At 34.2% G+C, this 12,783-nt stretch overlaps 1 protein-coding gene across 1 annotated transcript; it reads right to left on the reverse strand.

The window, feature by feature from the left end:
• Positions 1-1,706: 1,706 nt before the first annotated feature.
• On the reverse strand, positions 1,707-5,420 carry LOC139432357 (uncharacterized). Its single transcript, XM_071200838.1, has 3 exons — positions 4,865-5,420; positions 3,355-4,800; positions 1,707-3,307 (listed from the first exon to the last, which is right to left on the reverse strand). Exons 1-3 carry the CDS (start codon positions 5,418-5,420, stop codon positions 1,707-1,709), a joined length of 3,603 nt encoding a protein of 1,200 aa, XP_071056939.1.
• Positions 5,421-12,783: the final 7,363 nt, after the last annotated feature.

Here is a 12,783-nt window from a genome sequence, read left to right on the forward strand (position 1 = left end):
TGCACATGTCAATGAAATATCATCAATAATATCGGAGCTAACAGAGGCCGAGATTATACGTTAAAATATTATCATAAATATACGACTCTCACATTTTTTGTTTTAAAACACCGACGTTTGTTAACTAGAGCAGATGAGTTTAAGCAAGTTCGGAAAACATTCGTCTAGTATGACGATCGATAAGTTTGGTAAACACGTACACGGACACAACATTGCTGCTCATTTTAATAAACGTGAAAACTTACAACGATATTTCAAACAACCAACAATACTTACGTTTAGCGGAGATGGAACTACGGATACAACGGATAATTATTACATTATTCAAAATTTAGGTTACGTAAGTAAATATATAAACTTTTTATATATTGGTGAAATAGTGAAATACCGATTTGAAGGAGACGTTGAAATGATTATTAACGGGAGTATCTTCGATCCAAATAAAAAGTTAAATGTTCTCTTCTTTGGAGATAAAATAGTTTGCAAACCCACAACGAAGACCACTTTACTCAAGAAACCATTTATGGTAGAACTGCTCATTGAAATATCCAGAAAATGAGCGATATTAAAAGGTCCGTCGTAAACGAGTTGCACGCGTCCGCGAGGAAAAAGTATAAACGCAGACGTGTTATTATAAAAGGTTTAACGGACTTATTTCAAGCTGATTTAGTGGAGATGATACCTTATTCAAAAGCAAATGGTAATTTTAAATATATTCTAACAGTTATTAATGCTTTCTCAAAGTATGGATGGGCTGTACCACTAAAAAACAAAACTGGCAAAGAAGTTACGCGAGCTATGGAAACAATTCTATCGGAAAAGCGGAAAAACATACCGAAGAATCTGCAAACGGATAACGGAAAAGAATTTTACAATGAGGATTTTAAAAAGCTCATGTCACGATATCACATCAATCACTACAGTTCATTTTCCAATTTAAAGAGTTCTATTGTTGAACGGTTTAATAGAACAATAAAAGAAAAAATGTGGAAAGAATTTAGTATGCAAGGTAACTATCGTTGGTTGGAATTGCTTCCCAAATTAATTCTGGATTATAACAACCAAGTTCACAGGACGATAGGAATGAAACCTAGCGAGGTAAATAACAGAAACGCATCGACACTGTTAAAAACTGTTTATAATTACATAAAAATTGCCGATCCTTATACCAAAAAATTTAATGTCGGTGATCACGTCAGAGTGAGCAAGCATCGACACGCCTTCACCAAAAACTATACTCCCAATTGGTCTAACGAAGTGTTTACAATACATTCTGTTCGTAATACTTTCCCAACAACATATCTGCTCAAAGATGCATCCAATGAAAAAATTATGGGTGGTTTTTATCGAGAGGAATTACAAAAAGTTAAATATCCTGACGTCTACTTGGTGGAAAAAGTGCTACGGCGAAAAGGAAATCAAGTGTTTGTGAAATGGTTAGGATTAGGTCCGTCTCATAATTCTTGGATCTCAAAAACTAACGTTCTTTAAAACGTATAAAGACCTATTTAAAAGTTTACAAGACTTTATTAACAATCGAACATTACAAATACATTATTATTATTATTCTTTACAATTTTTTTTAAATTAAATTCATTTATTCGCATTCAATCTTTTTATCAACCAATGACCCCACGCCAAAGTATTACATCCGTTCGGTAATATGTATCGTTTATCATCGCACGATGAAAGAGCAATTTTATTCTTTAATTCGGTATACATAGTATGAAATTCTGACTTAAAAATGTACATTTTTTTATGAACCGATCCGCCACATTCAACCACACGTTCATAATCGTCACGCTTAAATGTTTATCTATAACATATTTCTTTACTCCTTTAGCCTTTTTTACATTATCATTCAACAAGGTGATGCAGTACGCCTTAGCTCCTGTTCCAACAAATGACGTTATGCACCTGTTTGGATATTCATCTTTCATTCTTCCCAACACAGATCGACCGCGAGGTATATTGTGTATATTCTCTAACGGATAATTGGACGTGTCAAAAAATTCAATATTTTCTTTTATATCCTCATATACATTGGGAGTAGTAATTTCTAGGATTAGGGAATCAGTATCGGTGTATAAAAGTGTTATGTTATTTCCATATTTAACTTTTAAGTAATCATAGAAGAAGCTGTACATTACGGTTTTCGAAAGCTCTAATATACTGAAACCCACATACAGCGGTTTGCAATAACGAACTTCCGCGACGTTCAATTGAACGGCTATCAAATTATCGCAAAATATTTTCGAAGATTTAAAATTTGGTTTAGCTATTAGGGCTTCCACGCCCGGTTTCTTATGACGACATTCCCAGTGGGTAACTAGTCTTATATCCACTCGCTTTTCCACATTTTCCATTGTCTTACCGTATACGATGTTATTCATTGCTTTGTAATGATTTTTTGCAAATTCATTCTTAGCTTTCGCACGTTTATCGGAATTGAAATCGATGTAGCTCCGCATCCAGTTGGATTGTTTAAATTCTAATACTCTGTAAATCTTCGTTAGTTTCAATCCGAACTTGATACACTGCTTTAGATTCACGTAATGAATGATGTATTTTGTTTTATTTTCCAAATTTGCTATTAACTTTGCATTTTTTGAACCTGGGGGTACAATCCGTTCTGGACAAAATGGCAAATCGTTGTGTTCATCATGTATTGCTTCCGGATACTCTAAATCTACCTCGAACACGTAACCCTTTTCGGAATCGTCTTCCGTATTGTAAATATCTAACTTTTGAATCTCTTCACCTGATAGCCATCGAAATCCCCCCGTCGGTAATTTTCGTCTCATTGCGTGTCCATACAAATTCGTAGCGTCGAGATACAAAATATAAGATGGGTCTTTGGTTTCATCAAATTCCATCATTAATTTATTGTTAGCCTTCGCACTGCGTTTAGTGCACATACTTAATCCACCGCGAATACCATTTTTAAAGAAGTGTAACATGTCTATGTCCGTTAATAATTCTAATTTTACCCCTGTCATTCGTAATAATGCATCCCAACCGAAGCCCGGCGCTGTGAAGTAATGACATGGATCTAAAGAGTAATACTTCATCGAGATGGTTCGGAAATTCTCAAATACGTCCGCCAAAAGTAAAACGTCAGACGTTAAATAAATGTCGCTATATTCGCCTAAAGTGCGACAGTTAAATAAGTTCCACACCGTTTGTGCACGACAATAATTTTCTTCGGTTATACTATCGTCGCATAAAGTATTGTAAAAACTACTTCGATCTGGCAGAGCGGTAAGATTCAGCTTTTCGAATGAATCCACAAAGGATTTCCGTATTCCTTTGTGGATTCATTCGAAAAGCCCTTTCGAAAAACTCCTTTCTGACGTATAAGTCGAAACTGTTCTTCGTTCCTAAAATATTTTCTGATTTGAACGCATTGGTTGTCTTCCAAAAATGAACCCAACTTCTCTAGCGATAAAGCCATAAACCTAAATGAATCCACAAATCTCAATTTCATATGAACCCGCCTTAGCTTTCCCTTGCTGTCAATGTTTTCTCCTACGATAATTTTTTTCGAAAATGATATATACTTTTCTTTATTCTGTGCTATAACGTCCACGTCTTCTTCTTTTAATGCCATATCTTTCACAAACATATGACAATCGTAGTTCGAAAGATTGTGAAAGAATATCGGTATGAACTTTGGTAATTGATAATTGATGTTACATACAGCATGTGCGGGTCCTCTATACAACCCAGTTAGGTGATCATGATCGCACACTTTATTACCTTCTCCTATTTTGTGCGAACAAATGTGACAGATATCCTGCATCTCATGTATTAATCTATCTATAGGTGGTAATGGGAGCATTTCTTTTGGTTGGCTTAAATAATTTTTGTATATATTCAGAACGTCATGTTCCAACTTGCTCATGAAAATTTGAGCAGCATTACATCCGCGATATATTTCAAACTTCGACAATGATTCGTCATATGAACATTTTATATAATATGCAAATGCATAAGGTTCGTGTGTGAAACATTTGACGGAGTATGAATTATCATCGTTAAGTTCTGTTGCTTCCGCATCGGCGATCGGTTTCTGTAATGCTTCAAAATCTGCATACACCACGAACGGTATTTTTAATTGTCGTTCAAAATTTTCGAACTGTAGTATATTTTCCTTTTCTTCATTTCCATATTTATTTATTTTCAAATTTGTTGTTGGTAAAATTGCCCTTACCTTGCTGCAATCGTCACTTTGATGACGGATAAGTTTATTTTCTGACGTAAAGAATACCAAGCATCCGTCGCAAATATACTTTTCATGACCATTCTGCGATGCTTGCGATGATAGTAATCGAGACAGATTTTTTATCCAACAATAGTGACTATTCCCGGAATCATTTGTAACCAATAATAAATTTATATGTCTTTCTTCTTTTTGTCGACATATATACATTGTAATTATGTCATAATTCATAACACCGTCTTTAAAATACTCATTTATTCCATATACATTAATAGATAGTTTGTTCTGCTTTTCAAATACAGGTATATCTCGTAATTTAACTGGAAAAACAATATTTGAATAGTCTAAGCCGCAGTCTAGGTAATTCGGATACGAAGATGTCCTCTGTGGTAAACCGTTCGGTTCATGTAGTGCGGATGTTACAGCCCATGCAAAACACGCATCATCCGCGTTTTGTATATTTATCACAGCACGCTTTGCTTTTATTTGCGATGGTAGATCGATGTAATTAGATGCTCTGATAGGATTATATTTGTTTAAATTTAACTCCATATAGAGAATTTGCATTAAAGTCCATCCTAAATAAGATATTGAAACATTTATTTTTTAATATATAGGTATATTATGTCACATTACGCTTACCTGAATCTCGTTCCTGGAATTCTGACATTTTTGATGAAATTTCATCAATAAATTCCTTATATATTTTATACAGATCCGACGCTAATGATACTATCTTATTTTTCGTATTGAATGATTTTATTTCACAGTCTTCCTTTGATTGTAAAAAATACAAACCAAAACATTCCATATTTAATTTTACATTTCGGTGAATATCGATTGCGCTTTGTATTAGATTTAGTATTTTTTCTCGAATTCTATGAGAAAATTCATCCAAATCCACAAAAAAACCTTCTTCACTTATTCGATAACTGACGATTTTGTCACCGAATGCTCCAGCTATTCTCTCCACTCCGTCATCGATTATAACAAAAGCGTTACGCTTGTGTGCGTTGCTTCGTAAATGTGCAGAGTAACATTGTCTATTTACATAATCATCGCAAGCCTCACATTTTACTGCTTTTGGAATTTGCGGTGCGTCAAGCTTGATTCTCTTACCAATACAAGATAATCGTTGATGTCTTTTTAAATTGTCAACTCGAGTAAAACTTTTTCCACAATCCTCACACACGACCATTTTACAATTTAATGTTGTACACTTCTACTTGTTATGCAAGAACTACGTCAATACCACATTTCGCAGGCGTTTATAAACCCTCACCGCTCCTGAAACTTATTGGGGAGGAGGAGGATGCATCGAGTGCGTTTGTATACATGTATATTTATAACTCCGTATACCTCTGCATAATAAATTAAAAAAATATCTCGCAGGTAGATCATGACTCACTTACTAGTATTAAGTTAATTGACCTCCTCCTCGAACGTATCCCCCCAAAAAAAATTTGCCGATTCAAGAACCTCCTCGCATATTTTAAAGCTCCGTATACCTTTACACAATAAATTTTAAAAAATATCCCTCAGGTAGATCATGACTCACTTATTTGTATACCTACATGTCCCAAAACCGAATACCTTTGTGTACAATAAGTTAAGAGATATATCGAAAACATTAACAGTTCATTGAGAAGCGTCGAAGGATAAACATAGTAATTGTTTTCGTCTAGGTAAACAGGTTACATATAAAGATAAATTTTTAATAACATAACCTAAATAAAGATACATTTTTAATAAAGATAAATTTTTAATAATTTCGTCAAAATAACATGACCTTCTCAAGTTAATTGACCTCCTCCTCTCTTCATCGAATCTCCTCCGACCCTCAGAAGAATCGCCGATTCAAGAACCTCCTCTCCTCATCGAAGCTCCTCTGACCCCCAAAAAATTTGCCGATTCAAGAACCTCCTCCTAGAACGCAGGTTCGAGGAGGAGGTTCTTGAATCGGCGAATCTATACTACTACTCGAGTTTTTAACATTTTCTTCTATAATTCGAGAACGGGTGGCGATATCGAGATGCGCTTTTCACCAAAATTTTGCAAAGTTTAAAGTGACTAACGGTCTGTGAAGTAAATAGTATCGTTCCATTTAACTTTTCTTCAAAAACACAAAAATATGTAATTGCTGCAGATAACGCCCTTTAGCGCATTTGTTTTAAAGCAAACGGTCTTACTGAAAATATCTTTAAAAAGAGCATAAAATGCTCTTTCAAACAACACCGAAAATATTCAAATCAGTTGAATGGTCTAGGAGATATTAAAATGTAAACATATGAAAACGTATTGGCCTCCCCCTCCCTTATTATGACAAATATGAGAAATATCGCAAAACAAAAGCGATGCGGTATTATCCAAGCTATTAAACGATGTTATAGCTCATCGTCTAAGTTTCTGAGTTAGCGGGAACTTTATGTTTATGTAACGTTTTTGCTCCCAGATGCATCAATGTCGAAAATTTTTCAAGAATGTTAAAAATAGAAGAGTGTTGAAAAAAAACGGTATCGGAAGCATAGTACAGAAAAACTTTTACTACAAAAGTTGTAGCAAATTGTGCCCTTAACGAAATGGTCTGTAACATTTTTGCTCCCAGAGGCATCAATATCGAGAATTTTTCAAAAATGTTAAAAATAGAAGAGTGTTGAAAAAAAACGGTATCGGAAGCATAGTACAGAAAAACTTTTACTACAAAAGTTGTAGCAAATTGTGCCCTTAACGCAATGGTCTGTAACGTTTTTGCTCCCAGATGCATCAATGTCGAAAATTTTTCAAGAATGTTAAAAATAGAAGAGTGTTGAAAAAAAACGGTATCGGAAGCATAGTACAGAAAAACTTTTACTACAAAAGTTGTAGCAAATTGTGCCCTTAACGAAATGGTCTGTAACATTTTTGCTCCCAGAGGCATCAATATCGAGAATTTTTCAAAAATGTTAAAAATAGAAGAGTGTTGAAAAAAAACGGTATCGGAAGCATAGTACAGAAAAACTTTTACTACAAAAGTTGTAGCAAATTGTGCCCTTAACGCAATGGTCTGTAACATTTTTGCTCCCAGATGCATCAATGCCGAAAATTTTTCAAGAATATTAAAAATAGAAGAGTGTTGAAAAAAAGCGGCATCGGAAGCATAGTACAGAAAAACTTTTACTACAAAAGTTGTAGCAAATTGTGCCCTTAACGAAATGGTCTGTAACATTTTTGCTCCCAGAGGCATCAATATCGAGAATTTTTCAAAAATGTTAAAAATAGAAGAGTGTTGAAAAAAAACGGTATCGGAAGCGTAGTACAGAAAAACTTTTACTACAAGAGTAGTAGCAAATTGTACCCTCAACGCAATGGTCTGTAACGTTTTTGCTCCCAGATGCATCAATGTCGAAAATTTTTCAAGAATGTTTAAAATAAAAGAGTGTTGAAAAAAAACGGTATCGGAAGCATAGTACAGAAAAACTTTTACAACAAGAGTAGTAGCAAATTGTACCCTTAACGCAATGGTCTGTAACGTTTTTGCTCCCAGATGCATCAATGTCGAAAATTTTTCAAGAATGTTAAAAATAGAAGAGTGTTGAAAAAAAACGGTATCGGAAGCATAGTACAGAAAAACTTTTACTACAAAAGTAGTAGCAAATTGTACCCTTAACGCAATGGTCTGTAACGTTTTTGCTCCCAGATGCATCAATGTCGAAAATTTTTCAAGAATGTTAAAAATAGAAGAGTGTTGAAAAAAAGCGGTATCGGAAGCATAGTACAGAAAAACTTTTACTACAAAAGTTGTAGCAAATTGTGCCCTTAACGCAATGGTCTCTAACATTTTTGCTCCCAGAGGCATCAATATCGAGAATTTTTCAAAAATGTTAAAAATAGAAGAGTGTTGAAGAAAAACGGTATCGGAAGCATAGTACAGAAAAACTTTTACTACAAAAGTTGTAGCAAATTGTGCCCTTAACGCAATGGTCTCTAACATTTTTGCTCCCAGAGGCATCAATATCGAGAATTTTTCAAAAATGTTAAAAATAGAAGAGTGTTGAAAAAAAACGGTATCGGAAGCATAGTACAGAAAAACTTTTACTACAAAAGTTGTAGCAAATTGTGCCCTTAACGCAATGGTCTGTAACATTTTTGCTCCCAGATGCATCAATGTCGAAAATTTTTCAAGAGTGTTAAAAATAGAAGAGCGTTGAAAAAAAACGGTATCGGAAGCATAGTACAGAAAAACTTTTACTACAAAAGTTGTAGCAAATTGTGCCCTTAACGCAATGGTCTGTAACATTTTTGCTCCCAGATGCATCAATGTCGAAAATTTTTCAAGAATGTTAAAAATAGAAGAGTGTTGAAAAAAAAACGGTATCGGAATCAGAGTACAGAAAAACTTTTACTACAAAAGTTGTAGCAAATTGTGCCCTTAACGCAATGGTCTGTAACATTTTTGCTCCCAGATGCATCAATATCGAGAATTTTTCAAAAATGTGGAAAATAGAAGAGTGTTGAAAAAAAACGGTATCGGAAGCAGAGTACAGAAAAACCTTTACTACAAAAGTTGTAGCAAATTGTGCCCTTAACGCAATGGTCTGTAACATTTTTGCTCCCAGATGCATCAATATCGAGAATTTTTCAAGAATGTTAAAAATAGAAGAGCGTTGAAAAAAAACGGTATCGGAAGCATAGTACAGAAAAACTTTTACTACAAAAGTTGTAGCAAATTGTGCCCTTAACGCAATGGTCTGTAACATTTTTGCTCCCAGATGCATCAATGTCGAAAATTTTTCAAGAATGTTAAAAATAGAAGAGTGTTGAAAAAAAACGGTATCGGAAGCAGAGTACAGAAAAACCTTTACTACAAAAGTTGTAGCAAATTGTGCCCTTAACGCAATGGTCTGTAATATTTTTGTTCCCAGATGCATCAATATCGAGAATTTTTCAAAAATGTGGAAAATAGAAGAGTGTTGAAAAAAAACGGTATCGGAAGCAGAGTACAGAAAAACCTTTACTACAAAAGTTGTAGCAAATTGTGCCCTTAACGCAATGGTCTGTAACATTTTTGCTCCCAGATGCATCAATATTGAGAATTTTTCAAAAATGTGGAAAATAGAAGAGTGTTGAAAAAAAACGGTATCGGAAGCATAGTACAGAAAAACTTTTACTACAAAAGTAGTAGCAAATTGTGCCCTTAACGCAATGGTCTGTAACATTTTTGCTCCCAGATGCATCAATATTGAGAATTTTTCAAAAATGTGGAAAATAGAAGAGTGTTGAAAAAAAACGGTATCGGAAGCATAGTACAGAAAAACTTTTACTACAAAAGTAGTAGCAAATTGTGCCCTTAACGCAATGGTCTGTAACATTTTTGCTCCCAGATGCATCAATATTGAGAATTTTTCAAAAATGTGGAAAATAGAAGAGTGTTGAAAAAAAACGGTATCGGAAGCATAGTACAGAAAAACTTTTACTACAAAAGTAGTAGCAAATTGTGCCCTTAACGCAATGGTCTGTAACATTTTTGCTCCCAGATGCATCAATATCGAGAATTTTTCAAAAATGTGGAAAATAGAAGAGTGTTGAAAAAAAACGGTATCGGAAGCATAGTACAGAAAAACTTTTACTACAAAAGTAGTAGCAAATTGTACCCTTAACGCAATGGTCTGTAACGTTTTTGCTCCCAGATGCATCAATATCGAGAATTTTTCAAAAATGTGGAAAATAGAAGAGTGTTGAAAAAAAACGGTATCGGAAGCAGAGTACAGAAAAACCTTTACTACAAAAGTTGTAGCAAATTGTGCCCTTAACGCAATGGTCTGTAATATTTTTGTTCCCAGATGCATCAATATCGAGAATTTTTCAAAAATGTGGAAAATAGAAGAGTGTTGAAAAAAAACGGTATCGGAAGCATAGTACAGAAAAACTTTTACTACAAAAGTAGTAGCAAATTGTACCCTTAACGCAATGGTCTGTAACGTTTTTGCTCCCAGATGCATCAATGTCGAGAATTTTTCAAAAATGTGGAAAATAGAAGAGTGTTGAAAAAAAACGGTATCGGAAGCATAGTACAGAAAAACTTTTACTACAAAAGTAGTAGCAAATTGTACCCTTAACGCAATGGTCTGTAACGTTTTTGCTCCCAGATGCATCAATGTCGAAAATTTTTCAAAAATGTTAAAAATAGAAGAGTGTTGAAAAAAAACGGTATCGGAAGCAGAGTACAGAAAAACTTCTACTACAAAAGTTGTAGCAAATTGTACCGTTAACGCAATGGTCTGTAACATTTTTGCTCCCAGATGCATCAATGTCGAAAATTTTTCAAGAATGTTAAAAATAGAAGAGTGTTGAAAAAAAACGGTATCGGAAGCAGAGAACAGAAAAACTTTTACTACAAAAGTTGTAGCAAATTGTACCGTTAACGCAATGGTCTGTAACATTTTTGCTCCCAGATGCATCAATGTCGAAAATTTTTCAAGAATGTTAAAAATAGAAGAGTGTTGAAAAAAAACGGTATCGGAAGCAGAGTACAGAAAAACTTTTACTACAAAAGTTGTAGCAAATTGTGCCCTTAACGCAATGGTCTGTAACATTTTTGCTCCCAGATGCATCAATATCGAGAATTTTTCAAGAATGTTAAAAATAGAAGAGCGTTGAAAAAAAACGGTATCGGAAGCATAGTACAGAAAAACTTTTACTACAAAAGTAGTAGCAAATTGTGCCCTTAACGCAATGGTCTGTAATATTTTTGTTCCCAGATGCATCAATATCGAGAATTTTTCAAAAATGTGGAAAATAGAAGAGTGTTGAAAAAAAACGGTATCGGAAGCAGAGTACAGAAAAACCTTTACTACAAAAGTTGTAGCAAATTGTGCCCTTAACGCAATGGTCTGTAACATTTTTGCTCCCAGATGCATCAATATTGAGAATTTTTCAAAAATGTGGAAAATAGAAGAGTGTTGAAAAAAAACGGTATCGGAAGCATAGTACAGAAAAACTTTTACTACAAAAGTAGTAGCAAATTGTGCCCTTAACGCAATGGTCTGTAACATTTTTGCTCCCAGATGCATCAATATTGAGAATTTTTCAAAAATGTGGAAAATAGAAGAGTGTTGAAAAAAAACGGTATCGGAAGCATAGTACAGAAAAACTTTTACTACAAAAGTAGTAGCAAATTGTGCCCTTAACGCAATGGTCTGTAACATTTTTGCTCCCAGATGCATCAATATCGAGAATTTTTCAAAAATGTGGAAAATAGAAGAGTGTTGAAAAAAAACGGTATCGGAAGCATAGTACAGAAAAACTTTTACTACAAAAGTAGTAGCAAATTGTACCCTTAACGCAATGGTCTGTAACGTTTTTGCTCCCAGATGCATCAATATCGAGAATTTTTCAAAAATGTGGAAAATAGAAGAGTGTTGAAAAAAAACGGTATCGGAAGCAGAGTACAGAAAAACCTTTACTACAAAAGTTGTAGCAAATTGTGCCCTTAACGCAATGGTCTGTAACATTTTTGCTCCCAGATGCATCAATATTGAGAATTTTTCAAAAATGTGGAAAATAGAAGAGTGTTGAAAAAAAACGGTATCGGAAGCATAGTACAGAAAAACTTTTACTACAAAAGTAGTAGCAAATTGTGCCCTTAACGCAATGGTCTGTAACATTTTTGCTCCCAGATGCATCAATATTGAGAATTTTTCAAAAATGTGGAAAATAGAAGAGTGTTGAAAAAAAACGGTATCGGAAGCATAGTACAGAAAAACTTTTACTACAAAAGTAGTAGCAAATTGTGCCCTTAACGCAATGGTCTGTAACATTTTTGCTCCCAGATGCATCAATATCGAGAATTTTTCAAAAATGTGGAAAATAGAAGAGTGTTGAAAAAAAACGGTATCGGAAGCATAGTACAGAAAAACTTTTACTACAAAAGTAGTAGCAAATTGTACCCTTAACGCAATGGTCTGTAACGTTTTTGCTCCCAGATGCATCAATATCGAGAATTTTTCAAAAATGTGGAAAATAGAAGAGTGTTGAAAAAAAACGGTATCGGAAGCAGAGTACAGAAAAACCTTTACTACAAAAGTTGTAGCAAATTGTGCCCTTAACGCAATGGTCTGTAATATTTTTGTTCCCAGATGCATCAATATCGAGAATTTTTCAAAAATGTGGAAAATAGAAGAGTGTTGAAAAAAAACGGTATCGGAAGCATAGTACAGAAAAACTTTTACTACAAAAGTAGTAGCAAATTGTACCCTTAACGCAATGGTCTGTAACGTTTTTGCTCCCAGATGCATCAATGTCGAGAATTTTTCAAAAATGTGGAAAATAGAAGAGTGTTGAAAAAAAACGGTATCGGAAGCATAGTACAGAAAAACTTTTACTACAAAAGTAGTAGCAAATTGTACCCTTAACGCAATGGTCTGTAACGTTTTTGCTCCCAGATGCATCAATGTCGAAAATTTTTCAAAAATGTTAAAAATAGAAGAGTGTTGAAAAAAAACGGTATCGGAAGCAGAGTACAGAAAAACTTCTACTACAAAAGTTGTAGCAAATTGTACCGTTAACGCAATGGTCTGTAACAT

Source organism: Onthophagus taurus, unplaced genomic scaffold, assembly GCF_036711975.1.
Source record: "Onthophagus taurus isolate NC unplaced genomic scaffold, IU_Otau_3.0 ScKx7SY_15, whole genome shotgun sequence".
In the NCBI taxonomy this organism is placed as follows: Eukaryota; Metazoa; Arthropoda; class Insecta; order Coleoptera; family Scarabaeidae; genus Onthophagus; species Onthophagus taurus.